Source organism: Aedes albopictus, chromosome 2, assembly GCF_035046485.1.
Source record: "Aedes albopictus strain Foshan chromosome 2, AalbF5, whole genome shotgun sequence".
In the NCBI taxonomy this organism is placed as follows: Eukaryota; Metazoa; Arthropoda; class Insecta; order Diptera; family Culicidae; genus Aedes; species Aedes albopictus.
The window spans coordinates 74,186,910-74,212,166 of record NC_085137.1 but is presented as its reverse complement, the minus strand read 5'-3'; the positions used below and the strand labels follow the sequence as shown (position 1 = coordinate 74,212,166).

Genomic DNA, 25,257 nt, shown 5'->3' with positions numbered 1-25,257 from the left:
AGAACTACTTTATATTTATTATTCGAAATTTAAGCACATTCAATTTATTTTTGAATTCCGTTTCAACAATACTTTTAAAAGCTCCATCAAACACTTTGGTAAATTCGAACGGATTTTCTTGCTAAACTTTACCTCTAGGATTGATTGAGAATCATATGAATCCTAAAATAAAATAACAGCACAGACAAACAGACGTATCAGTTGGAACAAACTGCGATTATTATCATCGTCATAAAAACATAATCGCCCAATGCTAAATATGCCGTGATTCGCAAACCCACTGAGTAGATGGCGGTAGTGAGCAAACGTTAAATAGGAGCGAAAACGATGCGAGCGCCGTGAGCGAGCGATTTGCGAACTACAGAATATTTGAATTATCCGTTAAAAAGGGAAACGATGGGAAGTGAGTAGAGTGAGGCGTCTGTTTGTCTATAATTATATGATGTCTAGCAGATTATGTTTCAAAATTCTTCCAAAATAATTTGAAAAACTAGGAATTGCAGCATGAATTTCATTTTTAGGACTTTGAGGAGATTGATAGTCCTGTCTTCGTTACATACGTTATGATCTTGAAATAGCTGAAACTTTTCAGGAATGGATTTTGAACATTTCCAGGAGTCTAGATGTTTTTTATCTAGTCAACCAATATTAAAGAGAAGTTTTTTCTCGGGTATTTCGGCTTTCAGTCAAAGAAAAGCGTTGATTTTCTTATCGCATCGCCAACGTTTCGATCCAAATGTTGTGATCTTCTTCTTCTTCTCAACATCCCAACATCTGGACAGTAACGTTGGCGATGAGATAAGAAAATCAACGCTTTTCTTTGACTGAAAGTCGAAATCCCCGAGAAATAAGTCAACTTCCCAGTCGAACCTCTACAAATTAAAGAGAAGGTCTTGTCTGTTTTATTGTGCATTTATTTTCTTAAGTCTCGAACAATTCGCAATTCTATTGGGATCTTTGGTAAAATTGTCACTAGATTCTTTCCATATTCTCATCGGTACGCATAATTGATTATATCAGATGTATTCGTAAGTTATCAACTCAGATATTTTGCCCCGTTCCAAAATAAGAAACACTTCAAAAGTTCATTCAAATTTTAAATTCTCATAAATTGACCATAGTGGTCTTAAATTACCGAATAATCTGCGAAATCCTTTATTTGAATCCTGTAAGAACTTTGCCAGGAGATCACTAAACATGGCGTATGGATACAAAAAAAAACTAATCGAAAATTTGTGAAAGACATGCTCAAAATTTGCTAGAGATTTGGCAAGAAAAATTAGCTAAATTATTTTAGGAAATTCGTTAACAATACCACCAGCAATCTTGCAGATATTTTGTAAAACATTTCTTATAGACTTCACATAAAATCATCAAGAAACTGATTAAAAGTTTTCCACAAGGTTATTATTACTCCAAGGATCAAGGAACTTGCGTTATTGTTAGTAAAAGAGGAATATTTATTGCAAAAATCTGGGTGAAATATTACCGAAATGGCCTGAATGTTGGCAATCGAAATAGGATTGCGAGCCTCTATTCTGCCAGAGCCCTAAAATGTGCATTAATTCTAGGGAAATATTTACAAGTTAAAATAGCACATTTAACACAAAAATAAAACTTGTCATAATATTTAGACTTTTTATTTTTATGGTTTAAATATCACCGTGCGCTAAAATGCACTAAACTCGTATAAAGTAACTTGGGTATCCAGATCTCTAGTGCATAAGGCTTCAAATGCCTTTAGAAGTACTTAAAGAACACTAAGTTGAGGAGAGGCAGATCAAGCTCTACTGGGAGAGCGTAGATCTAGAATGAATCAGGAGAAGAACTAGGGAATCATGATCGGAAGATTTTTCCGAGATTATTACTAGGGACTCAACAAATATTTCTCCAGAAATTTAAAAAAATCATCTGTTACAACAACTATCTGTGCATCTCAAGACTGAATACGACAGTAAATTCATTAGAAACCCATCAGGTATCTCAAAACGATATCACCAAAGAATGGGCCGAAAATTTACAAAACATGATATTGAGTACAGTGCAGTGTGATGTACTTTTAATTACACTAGTTTACAGCATTTTTGAACTCGGTAAGCTGATGATCATTTTTGGTGTAAAATCATGCCCTGAGTTCGAAAACGCGAAAGAAAAAAAATACAGTAGAGCGGAACTTTTTTCGACTTTCCATACAAGGTCGATGATTTGAAATCGATTTTTGTTCTATTTTTAAGCAAAGTCGCTCACTTCAAACATCTCATTCTCCATAATCAATGCTCCGATTGAGCTGAAATTTTTACTGTATCTCGCTTACATATGATATGTCAAATAAAAGTTGAGAAAGAATTTTTAAGTTGTTTTTTTCTTATTGAAAAAAATACATTTGTTCAAAACTTTTTGGGAATTTTGCTAAAATTTAAGAAGATCGTCCCTAAAACTCGCCAATATCTTGAATTTCATTAATCAGATCCAAAACCTGTATTCAGATGATCGAATGGTATTGTATTCAGCTTTTAATTTATGGAAAAAGATTTAAAATTGGTTGAACAAAACGCAATATATTTGAATTTTAATAAATTACATATTTTGAAAAGTTGTAAAACTCGATATTGAGCTAAAACTCAAAAATTGTTCTACTTAAAATTTTTTGAAGGTCGGTTTCGAAATCAGCACTAAATTGTGCTTCAAAAATTTTGGTCGTTGACAGAAGTTCACGACTTTCATTTTATTTTGTAAACTTGTGTTATTTTGCCTTGGGCCGGAACAAATATCATTTTCTTCTTTTGTCACAGTGCTCGTTGACTCGTCAAGGCAAACAATTAGGCAAAATAGTTAAATTTATTGGATTTGTTAAGACATTTTCTGGGCGACTCTAATTTCACCCTAAAATTTTAGAATTTCTTGAATATTTTTTTTGTACCACCCCCCCCCCCCCCTAAAAATGTTGTATTCCGACCAAAAATTTCCAAGGGGGGGGGGGTAGTACTGGGGTTGATATTGGAGAAAATCGAAGTTTGTGTCAGCTTTATTTGACATGAAATACGGCAGAACAGCATTGCAGTGCTTGCAAAATGAAGCTTTTTCCACTGGACGAAGCAAAATTTACTCCTCTTTGACCGACGCTGTTCAACCCAGAGCGGTAGCTGTATACCTTCATTGGCTAACATGCTTCAGAAGCAAGTGGGAGCATGAGCAATCAATTTTACTACTGAGAGTGAGAAACGGTGGTTCATATGCGTGGTGGCTCTCTGAATCTTTCTCTTCGCCGGCGTATACGGCAATGAATATACTTAGTTTTTATCCCGTTATTACAGTGCAAATAACTAAAACTCAAATCAAATCGATTACAATAGTCACGTACAACATTCCCATACCAACAGAATGATTGTTTTTACAATTTTTGAGCAACAAATAAAACCACTGAATCATTTCCCCATCTTCACACTCACCGCAGCAACTGAGCATGAACGATCACTAGTCAGTTTGCTTCACAAGCGAACCGACCGATGAGGAACAGCAGTCGCAGTTGGTTCGGGTTTTCTTCGCTCCCTTTGCGTATTCGTTCGTAGTGGTTGCTGGCGCTGATAACTGGTCGTTTTCTTCATATTCACTCAATTTCAAGCGCTGCAGCATTGCGTTTACAGAGTGCTACAAAACTCAGGATTTAGATCATACATGGATTTGATGGTAAGTTAGTGTCATGGATTTAACAGTTTAGAAACCATTTAACTAGTTTTTTTTTCTAATTTCATTATTGTAGGAACATGTATAGCTTAAATACATCGTTTTATGATTATCTTGAAACCTTTTCCCTGACAATTAACAAAACTCCCTGACTTTTCAGGTCCAGAAACAAATTCCAAAACACTCCCTGACTTTTCAGATAGTCGACACTGTGTTAGTAGAAACTTCGGGAAAAATTACACGAGGAACTTGGAGAGTAATACCGGGAAAACCGGGACGAAATTCTGGAAAGTAATCCTGTAGAATACTCGTGAATAAATCTAGTATAAATCGTCCGGATTTCTGAAATTCTAGGAGATTCTCAAGGTTGAATGCCGGAGGAAATGATCAAAATTTTGTTTTGTGCTGTAAGTGGGCTTAAGAGCCAATTTCAATATCCAGGGAGGCTTCGCAGTGTAATTTGAAGATTTTGTAGGGGGGGGGGGGGAGACTATTCGGATTCTAGGGGGGTTTGAGCCCTCCCTACCCGAGCAAAGTCCAACAACAGAATTACAGCAAATTGAAAACATGATTTGTATTCAGCAACAAATTGATATCACATTTTGATATCATTTTATCTTCACTTAATTTGATTTCAAATTTTGCTTTCGGTTTGCTGTTATTTTGAATTACTGTAAATATTTAGTGTTACAATAGTTTTTAAACCTTTTAATAAACTATATAAAATAATTCTAGGGATATTATCATTAGTGCAATTGTATTATTGCATTTAAGATTTGATATCAACCGAAAAACTACATTTAACAATTTTTAATTTTTTTTTGCGCTGATAACAAAAACAGTTAGTTTTCAATTTGCTATCAGACTTTGCTTGGGTAGACTCCCCATGTTTACGCCAATGCTTACAAACATATAGAAAAAGCTCATGTTCGAAGGAAGTAGAGACTTCATATCCGAAAATATTTTACTGCTCTTGAAGGACCCATTAGGAGTCCTGGCGCACTGGAACAGTACTATTTGCAGTAAATGTTAGAATTAAGGAGAGACCGGCGACTCGGTGACACGCTGCGAACCTGATGGCTGTATGTTGACCCTTAGCGTTCAAGATGACTTGAAGCGAAAAACCCAGAAACCGGTCCTGTTTCGAAGGGTTTTTCATATCAACCTAAGGAAATCGTAGACAAGTAAGTAAGTAAAATGTGATTATATGTTTTGATGGTTCAATTTCTAAATCAAAATTTCTTAACTTAGATGATAGACAATCCATGTAGTTTTAGAATGCTTAGTAAAATTACCAAATATTTAATGTGACTAACTCCACCTTTCTCTTCGAATGATAGCAAAGGTTTTCGTTTCAATTTATCTCAAGGTAATGTTCAGTTCAGATGCATTGACCATATTCAAAAGTGAAAGTTCATCTACGTCCAACATACAGCCAGGAAGGCTGATCATATTCCCATCAGAACCGGTGCAAACGTTATCTTTCCCACCCATCGAAATTCCCCAGAACAGAAGGCTCGATCATCAACCAGCCCCAGCAGCAGCAGTAGCAGCAGATCGAGATGAGAAACATACAGGAAATGTGGTTCGATCTTCGAGTGTGAGCGAGTGAGCTTCCCCATCCAATAAATCACAACCGGTCAAGAGGCGCGCGCATATGGCGACGACTTCGCCTACGTCTACAGAAAATAGACGTCACGTCGTCGCGCCGCCACACCACTCAGAAAAAAAGGCAGGTACTTACAATAGTTATCAAGGCACCATCGAGCACAGAAGCCAACCTGTCTGAGAATGAACTCTTTGCTGTCCGTATGCCGTTCGAGCCGCGACAGTGGATTTTCCGGGTACAGGGCTAGTTTGCGCTGGAATCGAAACCGAATGTTAGCTTTTTTTTCTCTGGTATTTGATGTTTTTCATCGAATAACGATCATTTTTACGCTTAGCTTTAAAGTTGTCTTTTCATTGAATACTTCTCATTATGGATTTTAAGAAAAATACAAACTCGGATCTGACGAGAATATTCTATTGCTAAAAAAACTAGATCAAATCACACGCCACTCACCTTAATCGTTGCTTTGTTTTCGCTCGTTTGTGCAAATTTCTCCAGTGCAATCAGTGAGAACAGCATGACATCCGGATTGATACCTTCATCCTACGAAAAAAAAATCGGGTGGAAGAAATAACAGCATTTTTGAGAAATTTATCTTAAATCGTTGCATCTAGTCCACGATTAGCGTGACTGAAACGCGTTTATGATAACACGAACAGATATGCTATAGAGGCGACGCGACTTTCGGAGATGAGAACTTTTTCAGCGCAAATCAAATTGCTAATCTTACCAGATTTCCCAGCAGATAACCGAGTGTGACGTCCGACAGTACCGCTATGCTGCTGGGCCCTGCCAGCTTCTCCGCCAGGCAGCCGAGAATCACGCAAAGGTTTCGTTCCCGTTTGGGCGTGCGCCGGATTGAGTGCGTTATCATGTCAGCCACCTGTGCAAAATAGAAAATAATGCGCGATGATGGAATGTTTGCAGTGCTGCTTGCTGATAACGTGTTTGAAACGCGACTCATATATGAGACACGAGTGGCTTAAGAGATTTGCGTTGGAAAATTTGCGATTATTTCTAAACGGTTGACTTATTGTTTGTTTTCTAATCGTACAACGTTGTTTCGGAGTGATATTTACGATGCTATAGAAGTTTATGAAACCATAATCGGTTTTGACATTGGATGACACTATTCGGTAACATATGGGTATACAATTTAAAAATCGAGCATCCCAACTAACATTTTCAGCGTGAAAAGCTTCAGTCATTTGTTTTCTGTTATGCAACAATCGAATTGAAGCAGTCAATGCTGAATAATAAGGAAGATAGTCAAAAATAAAGGATAAGCTAATACATAGCTGCAAAACAAGGACCATATTACCACCCAACTCGGTTTTCTGGAATCAATCACTTGTCACTAGGGCTGCCTTTATTGCACTCTATTCCAACTCTGGGAGATTTCCCGTAACATGTAAAGACTTGAACTAATCGAAAAAGAGCCCCCTTCTAAAAACTAGCAGCGCTTTGAAGGCCGTTATATGATATCATTACAGCTAGAAGCTGTGATAAAGAAACTGTTGGTATACCAACACGGCTTGTCGAATGTAAACATTATTGTCAAAACAAGTTTTAAGCGGGATATACAGCTACTACATAATTACTTTACAGCTATTCATCTCTGTGCTGTGAAATTATTTGGATTGCTTTTATTGCACTTTAATCCAACTCCAGAAGATTTGTCAGAAGATGTGCAAATCGAATAAGAGTCCCAACCAACAGCTGATTTTATATAGTATGCTTTGCATTGGCCTAGCTACGCCCGGATGAAGGAAGATGAAATGGGGGACAAAGGCCCCTTCTTGCATCCCGCTCTTTCTCGTGTTTGTTTAGGAGAATGAGTAAGAAAAAAGAAAAAGCTAGCTACGCCAATGATGCTTTGTAATGTTGCCAAATACACAAAACAGTAGCGCTTCGCAGCTGTTTAAGGAGCACTCATTCAGCTAGAAGCTGTGACGAAGAACTTGTTGGCACAACCACACAGCTTGTTAAATGAAACCATTAGGGAACGTCCATAAATTACGTCACGCTTTGAGGGGGGAGGGGGGGTTCAGCAAAGTGTGACGACCCATACAAAAATTTCAGAGGTCTCATACAAAAAGTGTGACATAGGGGGGAGGGGGGGTTGAAAATGGTCGATTTTTGCGTGACGTAATTTATGGACGTTCCCTTATTGCGTTTGACGTTTCACAAGCTTCAGCAGCAAGATGAAGCTGGGTAAGGTTTCTTGGTGCACAATTATGAAGCCTTCTCTGGAGTAAAACGACACGGGCTATTTTCTATGCTATTTATATATAGGTAGCAGTGTGACAGCGAGGACATCATCGGGACCAGCGGGCACGGAGATCGGGAGTTCGATTCCAAGTAGCGGCCAAGTAGTGGAGCCTCGTGGCCGTGCGGTAAGCGTCACCAAGCGTATATACGTACCATGCCATGGGGTGAGGGTTCGATTCCCGCTCCGAGTGATGAAACTTTTCACAAGAAATATTTCTTCCTCGTATCCACTGGTGCTCGTAATATGTGTTGTTGTCCGTTGTCTAGTGTTAAGTTTCGTTCAGTCTGTATAGCCTCTGGCTTAAGACGGTGTCCGTGTGTTTTTAAAAAAGTAGCGGCATGTTCTTTAACCCGGGAGCGGTCGCGTCGTGTACTGAGTACACGCACCATGAAAAATGCACGCATGTGATACACAGCGTGAGCGCGACGTCGCTGCAGGTAGTCAAAGACGCGACTGCTCGAGGGTTAATTATTCAATTGTAAAAGCGATAATTCCAGTTCCACATGTATTGCGTCACGGAATTCATAACCTAATTATATTCAATCTATTAATTTGGGGATGCCGTGTAACTATTATTTGAAGGCTGAAAAAGCGCCTTCTCAAGATTTTATTTAGTTAGTGGCAACATAGGAGACGAGAACAGAGCTACGACTTGGCGGCATAGATGCTGCTTACACAGCATATACATGTGGATTAAGTTCGCCAGATTCATTGGTATAGGGCTTGCATAAGCTTCCGTCCATATGTACAACACAGTAACTCAGCATCAAGCCGTATTGAGGACGCTTTGTTGACTTGACGTTTACATTCACAATAAATGTTAGTTGGGTTGTAACGAATAGTGGTTAGGTTTCAACCTTTAAGAACTTTCTGAATTGATTTGCAAACATTTGGGAGTGGGGATTGGAGAGATCAACGGATTTGGCGAATTCAACAGTTTATGGGAGTTCCACAAATAATTGGCAACAACAGCGCAACAGGTGGTAGACACCGTGCAGCGACAAGGATTGCCATCGAGTAGAAAGAGCAGAAGAAAAACGAATCCATCGCAGCAAGAAATAGCAGCATGAAGAGAACTGCAGCTCAGGAAATCATGGATATGAACGATATGCAAAGATTTTATGCAACTGTCAATGGCGTGCGGCACAGACTGCGCCAGTGCTCGCCATGTGCAATGACCAGTAAGAAAATTTGCTGATAGATTAAACAATCGTAGCAGCCAGATGGAAGTAAGATTTGTTGAATGGTAACAATAAAGGAGCACCCAGGAACATGGTTAACATACTGGACGACGTTGAAGCAGTGGAACCACCAATACTGAATAAGGTTAAGAAGGTCCTCAAGAAGCTGAAAATACAGCGAAGCTGCTTGGAAAGACGAGATCCCGGTCGTACTTCTTGAACACGGAAGCGAGCAGCTGTATCAACCAATCTACTAGATTCCGGAGTTCCTCCAGGTGTTCTTGAAGAGATTCCTCTTTAAGGCGAAGCTGGATCCATTTCCTCACTTTTTGGTTTTTGATTTTTTATAGAATAACGAAGCAATATTTTCAAAATCGGTTTTCGTGCACATGTAGAGTATGGATCAAGGTATCTCCTGATTGTTTTTCGTGGTGGAAAATGTTTTTCGTTTTTGCAGGAACCATTTTTGAATATAATTTCACAAAAAAATGGTTTCTACAAAAATGGAATATTTTTTCCACTACAAAAAAATTCAGAAGATACCTTGAACCTTGCTCTACATGTGCACGAAAACCGATTTTGAAAATATTGCTTCGATATTTAATAAAAAATCAAAAACCAAAATATGAGGAAATGATTCCAGTTTCGCGTTAAGTGCTTTCTTTAGGAGTTTTTTCTGGAATTCTTTCTTTTGGAAGTAATCTTTTGAAGTTTTTTTTTTCTGAAATTCTCGAAAAGAATTTCCAACTAGAACTACAGAATCATCAGAATATTTGAGTAATTCGCATTGTAGTAAGATCTCCTGGAGGATCCATGGGAGAATCCTGAATCAATCTCTGGCGAAGCCCAAAGGGAGTTCCTGGAGGAACATCAGCAGAAGTTCTTGAGGAAATGGAGAAATAAGAATTTAATGGAGAAATTTTGGAAGGATTCCCTGGATGAAACCTTGGACAAATTCTAAGGTTCTTAGGTCTTAGATTTCTCGGAAGAAGCTTCTGGATAAATATCGGATAAAACTCTTGGATGAATCCTGAAGGAATTTTGGAAGTAATTGAGTGTATTTTCAACTGGATATCATCTTCACACATTGATTTTATTAGCTCGACATTTTTACACAAACTTAAAGCAAGCTAGAGTTTTCTTGCTTCAAATAAGGACAGAAACGTTGTACCGAGAAAATTGTAGTTCGCGGGAAATTTTAGTTGTATAAGACTGCCGAGCGAATTAAATCAATTTTCCAGGGAATCTTGGAAGGAATTTCTGAAGGAAAGAGCTTCTGACGGAATCCCGGAAGAAATCCGGGTTGGAATTCTGGAGGATGCCCAGAAAGAAAACCTGGTGTAATCTTCGAAGAAAATGATGGTGGAACCCCAGAAGGATTTATGAGAGGAATCCATTAGGGTCTTCCTGGAGGAATTTTAGAAAAAGGTTCTGGAGGAGCCCCAGAAGGAGTTAAAGGAAGAGTTTCGGAAGAAGTTTCAGGAGGAATCCTGGATAGATTTTCTGGAGGAATCCCAGAAGGAACACCTAGAAGAATCCAGCTAGGAATTCCAGGAGCAGCTATTCGAACAAACTGTTTGTTCCATGGCAGAAATACCGAAAATGTAAGTGTTTATCAAGTAATATAAGTTCTAAGTAACCAAAATATATACATAGGTATATGAATTCTAGCTCTATATCATGAGACAGTAAAACAACTGTGTGTTTTACCGTATTGCTCCGCTTGAAGATCGGTTCCCTAAACGTTAACGAAACTAATTGAGAAATCCCAGAATAATCACTTAAGAAACGCTTAAGGGAATCCAGGAAAGATTTACAGGTTAAATAATAATAAGAATTTCAAGAGAAATAGGAATTTTGAACTAAATTCCTGTAAGAAATCCCACCAAACGTTTTTGTTTTATTTATGCAGCTACTTTAGTTAGTAGGGATCATGGAAGTGAGCTCAGAAGGAAGTCCTGGAGGTACCCTGGGATCTTAATTGCAGATTTGGTCGAATATGGGCGATTATACCTTATTTTTAGTGAACAGTGGGTATTTACACATCTATAACTCTAAATTTCATTGAGATAAATTCAACCTTTTTGCGTTAAGATAGTGATATTTTTATTTGCAGTTTGGGGGAAAAGCGTTTGTAAGTAATTTATCCCTTTTTCAAGTGGGTGATATTCATGCGTCTATATAATCACGAGCTGTGAACAAATGTCTTCTTATTGAACTACCGATGGAAATACTTCCATGCTGACCAGTGCTGAAAAAATCATTTCGTCATATCTAAATTCAATTACCCACAGCTCATTTGAGAAGCTAAACCTGAGAATATGGTATATGAAAAACTTGTGCGGCTAGACCAGTTCTGCGAGAAAATCACGAAAAACCCGCTATTTTTCGAATATTTAAGATAAATGTCACGGACTACCTTCGAGAAATGCCAATGATATTTACGGTGAATATCATTTGGCATTTTTCAAAGGTAGTGACATTTACCTTAAATATTCTAAATATAGCGTTTTTTTCGTGACATTCTTGCAGAACTGGTTTAGCCGCACAAGTTTTTCATATACCATATTCTCAGGTTCAGCTTCTGAAATGAGCTGTAGGTGATTGAGTTAAGATATGACGAAATGAAATTTTCAGCACTGATTCTGACACAAAAATATTGAATTTATCTGAACTGAATCCAGAGTTACATACCACAAATTCGTTTCACCTTCCAGCAAAATAAATTCCTGAAACGACTTCAGCAATAACAATTTTACTGCAAAATCAGCAACACAATTTTGGTTTGATGATTATTCAGCAATATGTGATAATTATTAATCATCCAACAAAGCATCTGTCAAACACTTCGAGCTTAGCTTGACGGATGGCAATAATAACATATTACATGCTAAAAATGATTACAATCTAAGTTATTATACTCTACGTCTTAGAGGCGAATGAACCCGTTGGTTTAAGACCTCTTTAATAAACAAAAAAATACTCCACGTCTTCTAGCAAATCTTCCCACATTTTAACAAAGTTGTTCTTTTTAGATGCAGCTACAACTTCTCCGAAGCAAATATCTGCCAAGGGTCGAAACCGAAACCGAAAATATCTCTATACTTAAGCAAAACAGATTGAATTCTCAACGGAATCCAGAGTTTTAGACGTATGATTACTTTGCACTAAAACTAGTGTAAAATTATCTTTATTTCACAAAAACTGCAAGAAATAATCGCTTGCAATGAAGGAATGCCCTCCATCCCATCAAATTGCCTATGAACATAATATGATTTTTCAAAAAACATCTAGGATATCCCAGCGGCACCCAGAGATGTTCAATTTTATGACATTTGTTTTAGAAAAAAAAATCCAGTATGCATAGTTCAGTTTGGGAATGCCTGAGGAATCAACAGAAGGAACTCTTGGAGGAATCTCGGAAAGAGCATCCGAAGAAATCTTGGCAAGAATTCTTTAAGGCTTCCAGGAACTCCTCCAAGAATCCCGAAAAGAAACCCAAAAAAAGAAAGAAAGAAGGAATGCCATAGGGAGTACCTAGAAACCCAAAGAAAGAAAGAAAGAAAGAAGGAATGCCATAGGGAGTAAAGGGTGAGTCGTTAATTATTGTGCCACCCTACCTTCAAGTGATTTGCAAATTGTCTACAGTTAACGAAATGAAACCAAATTTTTACTGTAGTTTCGTATAAGTATGTATTTCAACTTTTTGGTATAGGTTCAAATTTAGGATGCGTTTTAGTGAAAGTCACGACATTTTCAATTAACGCCCTCCATGTGGACATGTTCAGGCTCAACTTGCAACAAATAATCAAAGCTCTCTGGTTAGTTTATGCGCATCGTCCCTGGTTTTCACCCAGCTCCAAGCTTACTGACACTGACAACCGTTCCTGAAACCTATTGACGAACATTAAGATGATCCGATAATGTATAATCATCAATTGTTCCAAGGTGCTATACAATGATTTTAGATTTTAGCATGTGATTGTACAACGTCTTTTTTAGAACTGTGAACTAAATTTATTCTATATCGAGCGGAATCTCACTGATAACTGCTCAATTCATTTTATGTAAACAATAGACTCTAAGGAGAAACTGTACAAAATTTGGTTGATTTTGGTGAATTAGGAAAAAAGTTACGTTAGTTTGAAAATGGCACAATAATTATCGACTCACCCTTTACCTAGAAAGACCCTCGGAAAGAGCTCCTGGAGGAAACCCAGACGGAATATCTTTGGGAATTCCAGATTCACAATAAAAATTCCTAGTAGGTTCTGGAAGATTTTACAAAACGATTTCAATAAGGTTTCTGGAGTAATTAGAAATACCAAAAATACTTCCAACATTAATCCAAGACAACCCCACCAGAATAAGCCCCACCGGAATGTCTCCTATCATAATATCCGAATTATCAATTAAATTTCCATCTAAAATTAATACCAGTTCTACCAAATCCTAACCTCCATCTGTTGAATTCGCATAAGAATCCCATCATAAACCCTTTGAGAGTCATCCCAGCAGAATTCCTTCTACCGCAGTATGATCTGCAATCTTATCAGGCTTCCTTACATTGTTCTAACTGCGATTCCTTCGGTGGTTCCTTCTGAACTCCCAAGTAGATTGCCTTCCAGCATTTTAAGCGTCCACAGTTACTACGCCTCATCGATTTCGCCGCCTCCAAGAACATGGCAATTCGTAGCACCTTCTTCCAGCACAGCCTCCCGTATTGTTACACCTGGAGATCCCCACAACAAACGGAATCGCAAATCGACCACGTTCTGATTAATGGACGGCACTTCTCCGATATTATCGACGTCAGGACCTATCGTGGCGCAAATATCAACTCTGATCACTACCTGGTGATGGTTTAACTGCGCCCAAAACTCTCCGTTATTAACAATGTACAGTACCGGCGGCCGCCCCGGTACGATCTAGAGCGACTGAAGCAACCGGATGTCGCCACCGAATACGCGCAGAATCTCGAGGCAGCGTTGCCTGACGAGGGTGTGCTCGATGTGGCCCCTCTAGAGGACTGCTGGAGTACAGTCAAAGCAGCCATCAACAACGCAGCCGAGAGCACTATCGGGTACGTAGAACGGAGTCGACGAAACGATTGGTTCGACGAGGAGTGCAGAGCGGTTCTGGAGGAGAAGGATGCAGCGCGGGCGGTAATGCTGCAGCATGGAACCCGACAGAATGTGGAGCGATACAGACAGAAGCGGAAGCAGCAGACCCGTCTCTTCCGGGAGAAAAAGCGCCGCCTGGAAGAAGTGGAGTGTGAAGAAATGGAACTGCTGTGCCGTTCCCAAGAAACACGGAGGTTCTACCAGAAGCTCAACGCGTCCCGCAACGGCTTCGTGCCGCGAGCCGAAATATGCAGGGATAAGGACGGGAGCCTCCTGACGGACAAACGTGAGGTGATCGAAAGGTGGAAGCAGCACTTCGATCAGCATCTGAACGGCGTGGAGAACGTAGGCACGGGAGCCCACGGCAACGGAGGGAATGACGACGCCAGTGCAGCGGAGGACGGAAATGAACCAACTCCCACGCTGAGGGAAGTTAAGGATGCCATTCACCAGCTCAAAACCAACAAAGCAGCTGGTAAGGATGGTATCGCGGCTGAACTCATCAAGATGGGCCCAGAAAAGTTGGCCACCTCTCTGCATCGGCTGATAGTCAGGATCTGGGAAACCGAACAGCTACCGGAGGAGTGGAAGGAAGGGGTAATCTTCCCCATTCACAAGAAAGGCGACCATTTGAAATGTGAGAACTTCAGGGCGATCACAATTTTGAATGCTGCCTACAAACTGCTATCCCAGATCATCTTCCGTCGTCTGTCACCTAAAACGAATGAGTTCAATGGGAAGTTATCAAGCCGGTTTCATCGACGGCCGGTCGACAACAGACCAGATCTTTACCGTACGACAAATCCTCCAGAAATGCCGTGAATACCAGGTCCCAACGCACCACCTGTTCATCGACTTCAAAGCGGCATACGACAGTATCGACCGCACAGAGCTATGGAAAATCATGGACGAGAACAGCTTTCCCGGGAAGCTTACCAGACTGATAAGAGCAACGATGGACGGTGTGCAGAACAGCGTAAGGATTTCGGGTGAACTATCCAGTTCATTCGAATCTCGACGGGGACTACGACAAGGTGATGGATTTTCCTGCCTACTATTCAACATCGCCCTGGAAGGTGTTATGCGACGAGCCGGGCTCAACAGCCGGGGTACCATCCGGCCAATTTGTCTGTTTTGCGGATGACATGGATATTATTGCTAGAACATTTGGAACGGTGGCAGTAGAGTACACCCGCCTGAAACGTGAAGCAGCAAAGGTCGGACTGGTGGTGAATGCGGTTAAGGCGAAATACATGCTGGTAGGTGGGACTGAGCGAGAGAGGAAAAGTCTTGGCAGCAATGTTACGATAGACGGGGATACTTTCGAGGTGGTAGAAGAATTCGTCTACCTCGGTTCCTTGCTAACGGCTGACAATAACGTGAGCCGTGAAATACGAAGGCGCATCGTCAGTGGAAGTCGGGCCTTCTACGGGCTCCAGAAGAAACTGCGGTCAAAAAAGATTCACCCCCGCACCAAATGTACCATGTACAAGACGTTAATAAGACCGGTGGTTCTCTACGGACACGAGACATGGACGATGCTCGAGGAGGACCTGCAAGCACTCGGAGTTTTTGAGCGACGGACGATCTTCGGCGGCGTGCAGGAGAACGGTGTATGGCGGAGAAGGATGAACCACGAGCTCGCTGCACTTTACGGCGAACCCAGCATCCAGAAAGTGGCCAAAGCCGGAAGGAAGGACACGATGGGCAGGGCATGTTGCAAGAATGCCGGACAACAACCCTGCAAAGTTGGTGTTTGCTAACCATCCGGTTGGTACAAGAAGGCGTGGAGCACAGAGAGCACGATGGGCGGACCAGGTGGAGCGTGATCTGGCGAGTGTTGGGCGTGACCGAGGATGGAGAGCTGCAGCTGCAAATCGAGTATTATGGCGGCAAATTGTTGATTCAGTATTATCATGAATTTGATGTTAGTTAACAATAAATGAATAAATATCCACACAAATCGCCAGCAATAAATAATTGATTGACTTTCGAACACCAATCTTGATTACAGTGCAAAATTCGACAAATTACCGAGATCACACCGACCGTGTGAAAAGAGCATACCTCTAAGCGATCATAGTACATACACAACGCATTGGAGCCCTCACCGGCTAGTGCGAGCTTGCCCGACACTAGGTGGTGATAATTATCACTGCAGCAGCTGATTGCATTGGCTGCATTCTATTTTGTATGTAAGGTACCTATGTATATCAATGCAATCAGCAGACAGATTGTGAGCAAGTATCCGTATAAGCCTCCCCGCGAGTGATAGCGAGAGTGCTAAAAGCTAGAAGCGTTACTCATATGAGGAGGTTTACCCCAACCCAGCCAAATCAAGGTCGCACGTTACTATTCAATTGACGGTCGTCGTCGGTCGATATCGTCGTCGTCATCGTCGTTGTCGATGACTGCACAAATCTCCCAGCTTATCAGTCTGGTGCTGCTGCGACAACAGAGGCACTAATGCCTCTGAAATAGATAGATGATCAATGACCGCCGGTCACTTTGGGTAGGGGGTAGTGTGAGTTCATTTGTCATTTGTCAATCAAATAAATCACACATAATGAGATAGGGATACGGGGATACTTTATGGTGGAGTCATTGTTTCAAAATTGTAGGATGACATTAGGGGTGGTTGAATTGCAATGAACTGTCTCATTTAGCACTTCCTGGGTTTATCGAGTCCTAGGAATAGCCAAGAACGAAGCATTAATCTTTGAGAAATCCTCATTATAATGAATTCATGCGGTGATTAACCCTAGAAATTGAAGCTTCAAACACAGACTTAGGAAGGAAATTTTTCTAGAGATGGGCCAGATCTTGGATTGAGATCAGGACGAATTTAGGAACGCAAGATCACTAATGGCCTCAGTCCCAAAACGACGAACTCACCTCCAGGACCGAATCTTTCGTTGGCAGTGGGCTGTCGTCCAACAGCAGGGTGATCACGCTCGGACCCATCGGATGCTCCAACGGCACCACCCGAATCAGCGATTTGACTAGCTGGATCCAACCGGTCGGTTTGTCGGTAATGTCATGCAGCATAACCATCGAGTTGGGTGGTTCTGGTTCACTGTAAGAAAAAAAAATACACAAAAGAAGAAAAAACGGTTAGTGGCTGTAGGTGGTATGAGTATGACGCATTCATTATTCGTCGATGTATAATAGGAAATGTATAGACGCTCCAGCGAGCGAGCCAAAGCCAACAACGCGTCATCAGCATATACCACATGGTGCGGATCGATGCGGGTTGTTTTGGTTTTGGGAGGAAATAATCAGTAATCAGCACCACCCGGCTATTATGACGATTTTTCGTGTATACTGGGAGACGGGGGACCAAACTGATGAGTACGAAAGTGGACGCATTAAATGTTCCTGTTTCATTTTCATCAGGTTTAGATTTCATCCGTTCTCGAGGGTTCAGTGTGAATGATGAACTATGTGGTAGTTAACATCCCAATGAAAGTAGGTATGACTAATTATTTGAAATTTCCAAAAAATTCAAATTAAGTGTAGAAGTACCACAAAAATAGGTGCAACCTGTGTACTGCGAAAAGAATTTAAATAATTGTCATCTCCAAGAAATAAAACTCAGTCGAGCCGAGTCGAGTAAGAGACACCGAAGACGACTTTACAGTTGAGGTCGAAATACGTATCTATCAAAGGATGCAAATTCTTTTAATGGAATTGAAAGGAACAGTACTTAACCCGACATTGCTTGTACTTACATGTATTCCACTAACACGCCCAAATTCATCATCATAAAATAAAACTTGTCAGTATAGATTATTTGATCAACAATCGTAACTAGTGTTCTTTCGCTGTATTACGAATAAGGATTTAAATCACACAAGCTCCAATTTCCCCCTGAAACACCTTGAATCCCATTTGAAACTCCCTAATGTTCTCTTGAAAGCTCCTTGAAATCTTGAAACCATCTGAAACCATTTGAAACCATCTGAAATTCTCTGAAACGCTTTCATATTCTTCTCCAAATTTGCTGAAACCATCTTAGAAAGCCCGGGAACCCCCTCTAAAATCCCTTATACACTCAAAAACCTCTCTGAAACGTCTTTAAACATATTGACACCCCTCTATGACATTCATATAGCACCCTGGAACCTCCCTATAAAAAATAAAAATTCACCCGTTTTCGCTTCTTGACATGTTGAAAACGATGATGATTAACCTGGGCTTGTTAGGGGAATATCTGTAAATAAAAAGAAAATCGGGTTAAGTACGGTTCCTTTGAATTCCACTAAGAATTTGCATCCTTTGACAGATACGTATTTCGACCTCAACTGTAAGGTCGTCTTCAGTGTCTTGTACTTGACTCGAGTCAAGTACAAGACACTGAAGACTACCTTACAGTTGAGGTCGAAATACGTATCTGTCAAAGGATGCAAATTCTTAGTGGAATTCAAAGGAACCGTACTTAACCCGATTTTCTTTTTATTTATGTTGAAAACGATTTAAGCCGACTGTGAATAAATTGTCACTAAAATGTCTAGCTGGGCACGGAACACGAAAAATCCTGGAATGAACGGATAACATGTCAAATTTGACCGATTGTTGGACCATTTCCAGTTTATTCCAGGTTTCTTCTTGGATTTGTCAAGAAGTTCCTTGGGATTTCCTTTTTTGATTTGGAATACCTCCTGAATTTCCTTTTGGAGTTCCTCCAAAAATTTTCAAGATTGATCAGAAGATGCTTCTGGGAGTTCCTTCAAAGATGAATCTTTCTGAGAATTTCAATCGTGATTACTTCCGGAATTCACTTCTTCCTTTTAGGATTTCTTCAAGAGTCTTCTGGGATTTTTCAAAGACTTTCTTCTGAGATTTCTCCTTTGAAAATTCCGAAATATGTCTAAGAATTCCTTCCGGGATTCTTCCAGGATTTTTTCCTGAATTTCTCAAGGACTTCCTCCTGTAATCCCTTAAGGAAACCTTCTAGGATTTCTCAAGAAGATTCTTCTGAGATGTCTCCAAGAGTTCCTTCTGGGATTGGTCCAGGAGATCTTTTCTGGAATCCACCAAGAATTTTTTGTGGATTTTTTCATTAGCTCCCGATAAGAACTTCAAGAATTCATTCTAGATTTGCGTCATAAATTTCTTCTATACTTTCTTCTGGGATTACTTCAGGATTTCCTCCGGAAATTACACGAAAAGTTCCTTGAGGGATTCTTTCATGAATTTCTCATGAATTTATCCCAGGTTCCCTCCAGAAGTTCTCTTCGGGATTGCTTAGAAGTTCCTTCCAGGCATTCTTTCATAAATTTCAATAATTCGTCTAGGAAAAACTTCTTGAGGGATTCCTCCTAGAACTTATTCCGAAAGTATTTTAAAAACTCCTTCCGGAATTACCGTTCCTACACAATCCCAAGACATTTTTTTAATATCTCCAGCAGTTTCCCGGTGAAACTAGTCTGAAGACATTTCAAAATAAACCCTATTCCATGAAAGAATTCCTGGAGGTATTACAATAATAATTCCTGGAGGATTCCTGGTACTCCTGGATGCATGCCAGATGGAACCTCTTCAGGAATTTCAGACAAAAATAACTCCAGGAAGAATCACAGAGGGAACTTCTGAAGGAATCCTGGATAGACCATTACCTGGATCAATTACGTGATTTTATACGTTGCAGTTTTCCAGAGTCACTCCGGAATTTCCCCGGAATCTCAAGGAACTCCTAGAAAATCCTAGACGTCTCTTGAAGAAATCATAAAAGTAAAAGGAAGAAGTGAATTCCGTAAGAAACTTCTGGAGAAATACTATGGAAGAAATCACGGTTGTAATTCCCAGAAAGATGCATCCTTGAAGGAACTCTTGAATAAATCCCAGAAGCAACTTCTGGTCAATCTTGGAACATTAAGGAGGAATCTTAGAAGTAACTTCAGGAGGTATTCGTAAAGGAAGTCCTGAGGAAATCCTCGAAGAAGTTCCTGGAAGAATCCAAGAAAGATTCTAAGAAACTCTTTGAGGAAACTCAGAAAGAAATCCTTGAGAAATCACAGAACGAACATTTGAAGTATTCGCAAAAGGAACACAGTTAGAAAAAATCACCGACTTCGGTAATGTTTTACCGAAATCTCAACCGTTAAGTTTGTCTTACAGGAAAAAAACGGTAAAGGTAGCAACTTTTACCGAAATTTGTTAGAGTTTGACAGATAAACGAAAACATTTTACCGAAATTTGGTATTTTTTTACAGAATTTCGAATAAAACCCATTACCGAACGCTCGAGATTTCGGTAAACGCGGATGAGATTTCGGTAAAAATTAACGAACGCGATTTGCTGTGCACTGCTGGAGGAATTCTCAAAAAAAAGGAAATCCAAAGAAATTTCTTGACTAATCCAAGAAGGAACTTCTTGTGGATTCCCAGATCAAATCCTGAAGGAACATCAGAAGAAACTGCTGGAGTAATTTTAGTAGGGCCTCCTGGGGGTCCCTCAAAAAACCTGTGGAGAAATCGTAGAAAACACTCTTAGATCAATCTCTGAAGGCAGTCCTGGAGGAGTTCCAGAAAGAGCTCCCATATGAATCTTTGAAACTCTAGGAGGAAGAAGGAAGAACTCTAGGAGGAGAAACTTCCGTAGGAAATTCAGAAGGAATTCAAAGGAGCTTTTGAAGGAATGCCAGAAGCAATTCATGGAGGATTACCACTCTGTAGCAGATGAAACCGTTAGCATTTTTTTATATAACTAAAGTTCACCCAGTAGCTCATGGCTGTATGTATAAATATAAATAAAAAAAAAATAAATAAACGGCAATTTTAAAGTGATGGAAACGCATGGTCATTCCATACATATATGAGCACAAAACGTGAAACTTGAAAAAAATGCGGATCAAAAACAACTCGAACAACATTTCTAATTTGTTGATATGTTATCTAAAAATAGATAAACTATCGTAAAAAAATATAGGCATTGTGGTCCAACATTGTGAAAATCATAAAAAAACTGATATTTTGACCATTTTTGCATAATAAAGTCTCACGTTACATTTGAAAAGGGCCTATCCCTAAAATGTAATTAAATCTATTTTGATACCTTTCCATAGCATCCCCCAACAGTAACATACTGTGCAAACATCACCCGCCTAGCGGTTAATCTTATCAGAATAAACCCCACCTTCAAAACGGCCGATCATTGTTTTTTTTCCAATCATTCATAAGCCCGTGCTCCAAATGGGCCAGTAACGGTAAAATTTTGTTTTCATTTGTTAGTCCTCTCGTTTAAAGGGCCGACAATTAAAAATTTTCCGAACGGCTCTCGGCCCGAGCGCCGAGAGAGAGAATTCTCTCTCTCAAAAACGGCCAAGCCTTGATACGATGTCAACAACGGACTCACTCGGGGGACCAACCCACGCTAAGAAAATTTTAGAAAGACTCACAATAAGGCGTACACTGGGTGTAAATTTTCAAATTAGCTTAACTTGTTTATCTATAATTTTTCACAACTTTTCTGATAATTTTTAATGTAAACTTGATTATTGAAGCATAGATACATCTATTATTGTGTCATTAAAGCGAAAAGAGCGATTCCAAGCAACAGCATCAAAATTAAGGAAATTTTTTAATTCATGATTTTCTATTGAACTGAAACTTTGCACAGTTTTTAAGTTCCATCTAAATCGTCATTTTCCGATATCAAATTTTTATTTTGAATCACGACTAACTTTTCAAAAGGGTGTATGTGAAAATGGTTCAAAAATATTCAAAAATCTGCACAGCCAAAATGGTTCGTTCGATTGCAATAAATTTTTCAGCAAAGTTAGATAACTAAATGGTGATTCCTAAGAAAATATACACTGTGAAAAAACATCTTTTTTAACATTAAAAAATATCATTTTTGTCACAAAAACTCAAATATCTCAAAACCCTATCTTTTTACCAACGTAATTTTTTTAGGGAAGACGGTCCATTGTATTAGCAATCTACCATAAAAATTTGGTGATGGTAAACTAATAAACAAAAAAGTTATAACATTTCAAACATTTCACAATTTTCACATTTGGTAAATATTTTTTTCTGTGTAAACTATTTCGATCAGAAATCGCAGTTAGATGCAGATTTTATTGTTCAGCAAAGTTAGATAACTAAATGGTGATTCCTAAAAAAATGTACACTGTGAAAAAAAAATCTTTTTTTAACATTAAAAAATATCATTTTTGTCACAAAAACTCAAATATCTCAAAACCCTATCTTTTTACCAATGTAATTTTTTAGGGAAAACGGTCCATTGTATTAGCAATCTACCATAAAAATTTGGTGATGATAAACTAATAAACAAAAAAGTTATGACAATTCAAACATTCCACAATTTTCACATTTAGTAATAATTTTTTTTAGTGTAAATTATTTCGGCCGGAAAGCGCAGTTTGATGCTGATTTTATTGTTAATGGCCTTGCGGGAGTAAAACAATCTGTTTTTATTATGTATTATGTATATTATATGTACAGTACTGTTCCGATTTTATCACGCCCTCCGCGCATTAGTCGTTTATTGATTAATTTGCTGTTACATTTGAGGACAAGTGTTTTCCCTCTTCTTCAAGATGAATGTTGAAAGCGTGTTTTGCAACGTTAAAAATATTGAAATGGGTATAAATGTTGAAGTATATTTCAAAGCATTTTTGAAAAGAGGCGTGATTAAATTGTTTAAACAGATGTCGCTGATGGTACGGTGGCATGACTCTCTGCACTTAGCACTTCTGGCAATTTCTCAGTTGTTGTCGTTTTCGAACTTCCTGCGCCCTGCTTTACCGATGATATACAGATGGCTCGTTTGTCAAAGTCTAGACGGCAGGACGTGCAAATGCGTAAATTTGTATTCAATTTGGGCATAACCAGTCTCTTTCAGTTTATCTATGAGATTTCGTAACTCTTTTGAACATTTTTTTTTCACAAGCGGTCTACAAGAGAGCGTTGAGTTGAAGACCTTTGAGAAAGCGACTGTTCATGTTGTTCGTTAGATTATAATAAACAAAATCACTTATTAGTTTTAACTGACTAGTTTGGTGTTGTTTGCTTGGACGAAGAAAAAATTTACTATAAAATTTTTAATATCCATAGCGGTAGTATTTTTTTGCTTTTTCGTGAGCATTTTCATGGTATGTATACAGTAAGGTGGCCCACACTTATATGAAAAACAAAAATTTCGAAAAATGCCAAGTCTTACCTTCTAAATCAGTTGTTTTGGAGTCCCAGAAGCTACGTTCAAAATTTGAGCAAAATCGGTTGAGCCTAAGGGGGCGCTCAAAACGCTTGAAGTTTGTATGGGAAAACTTGGCCAAATGTATGCAGAAATTTTAAGTTTTCGAATTTTGCCGCCAGGTGGCGCTGTAAGCGTTCAATAATCAAACCCTTTGGTCTTATTGTAGGTGACTATATGCCAAACAACTTTGTCGAAGACCGCAAAGTGATCCAACTGCTGTGAAAAAAGTTATACCCTTGGTAAAGTGAGGATAAACTTTATTGTTGTTTTTCCAATACATGTAAAAGAATAATATCAATAATGAAATCTCACTACTTTGCCTCACTTTGCCTAGGGTATAACTTTTTTCACAGGCGTCGGATCACTTTGCGGTCTTCGACAAAGTTGTTTGGCATATAGTCACCTACAATAATACCAAAGGGTTTGATTATTGAACGCTTACAGCGCCACCTAGCGGCAAAGTTAGAAAACTTAAAATTTCTACATACACTCCCGTTCAAAAGTTTGGGGTCACCCCCTCAAAAACATGTCATTTTTTTAGGCCCATATCTCCGCCAATTTGCGTCCGATTTTAAAACCCTAGGTTTCATTCAAAAGATAATAAGTCAAAGAAACTTTGAACATGATTTAAAAGAAACTTTTTCAAAAAAATTGGTATGTAAACTTAACCCAAAGTTGCCAAATTTTCTAAAAAATGAATATAAACTTACGACAGTGTCGCTGGAAATTGGGTCGACCAAATTTTAAGATGAGAGCGGTAATATGACCCATTTTCTATTAGCTTTCAACTGCTTTTTACAGAACTAAGCTAAAAAATCTAGAAAAAAAGTTATTAAGTAAATTAATCCTTGATGTCATCGACCAAAAGTTTGGGGTCACCCCTCAAAATGCTGTATCGGCCAAAAGTTTGGGGTCACTATCGTAAAACATGGAAAAGTGATTTGTTGATATCTTTGTCATCTTTCATTCAATTTTAATTCCTCTTGGCTTATTTGAAACAAAATGAACGATACTTACTGCATGGACATTGAACCACACATATTTGTTGAAATGTACATACTAAAACTTAACGTAAAGTTGCCTCATTTTTTGAAGCGTGGTAAAATGTGCTAACTTTACATAACATTTTTATATACAAAAATCGTTAAATACGTTAAGTTGAAGACATCAAACGTAAATTTAGTTAATTATCTTTGAAATGAGCCAAAAATAATTAAAATTGAACTATAGATGACGAAGATATTACCAAATCACTTTTCCATGTTTTACGAAAGTGACCCCAAACTTTTGGCCGATACATCATATTGAGGGGTGACCCCAAACTTTTGGTCGATGACATCAAGGATTAATTTACTTAATAACTTTTTTTCTAGATTTTTTAGCTTAGTTCTGTAAAAAGCAGTTGAAAGCTAATAGAAAATGGGTCATATTACCGCTCTCATCTTAAAATTTAGTCGACCCAACTTCCAGCGACACTGCCGTAAGTTTATATTCATTTTTTAGAAAATTTGGCAACTTTGGGTTAAGTTTACATACAAAATTTTTTGAAAAAGTTTCTTTTAAATCATGTTCAAAGTTTCTTTGACTTATTATCTTTTGAATAAAACCTAGGGTTTTGAAATCGGACGCAAATTGGCGGAGATATGGGCCTAAAAAATGACATGTTTTTGAGGGGGTGACCCCAAACTTTTGAACGGGAGTGTACATTTGGCCAAGTTTTCCCATATAAACTTCAAGCGTTTTGAGCGCCCCCTTAGGCTCAACCGATTTTACTCAAATTTTGAACGTAGCTTCTGGGAGTCCAAAACAACTTATTTAGGAGGTAAGACTTAGCATTTTTCGAAATTTTTGTTTTTCATATAAGTGTGGGCCACCCTAGTATACAGACAAACAAACGTAACACTGACGAAATTTTCATTGACCACGCCTTTAACGATCATTTTGAATCTTGGTTGTGGCTTTCATAACCAGAAGAGTGCCCATCGTTTTTCTTTGCGTTTGACGTTTCACACTAGCGCCTTCTGATGACGATATTGCACAACGCAGTGTTTCGTGAAACATTTCCACCAGGTGGTGGTAGTGTGAACTGGGCGATGGATTTTCACGAAAATTGTTCTAGGCGTTTTGTCTGTTTGTCTGTGGTATGTACCTCTTATGCATTTGTTG

General features: G+C 39.0%; 1 protein-coding gene across 5 annotated transcripts in view; it reads right to left on the bottom strand.

Moving 5' to 3' along the window:
* The window catches only part of LOC109427582 (RING finger and SPRY domain-containing protein 1), a 55,295-nt gene that overhangs the window by 5,770 nt on the left and 24,268 nt on the right, over window positions 1-25,257 (bottom strand). For all 5 annotated transcript variants that reach the window (XM_062849929.1, XM_062849932.1, XM_062849930.1 and 2 more), the window contains 4 exons: window positions 16,765-16,945; window positions 6,024-6,176; window positions 5,747-5,836; window positions 5,429-5,546 (listed from right to left, as the gene is read on the bottom strand). In XM_062849929.1, the coding sequence (XP_062705913.1) occupies window positions 5,429-5,546; window positions 5,747-5,836; window positions 6,024-6,176; window positions 16,765-16,945 (542 nt within the window). The remainder of the gene's footprint in view (window positions 1-5,428; window positions 5,547-5,746; window positions 5,837-6,023; window positions 6,177-16,764; window positions 16,946-25,257) is intronic.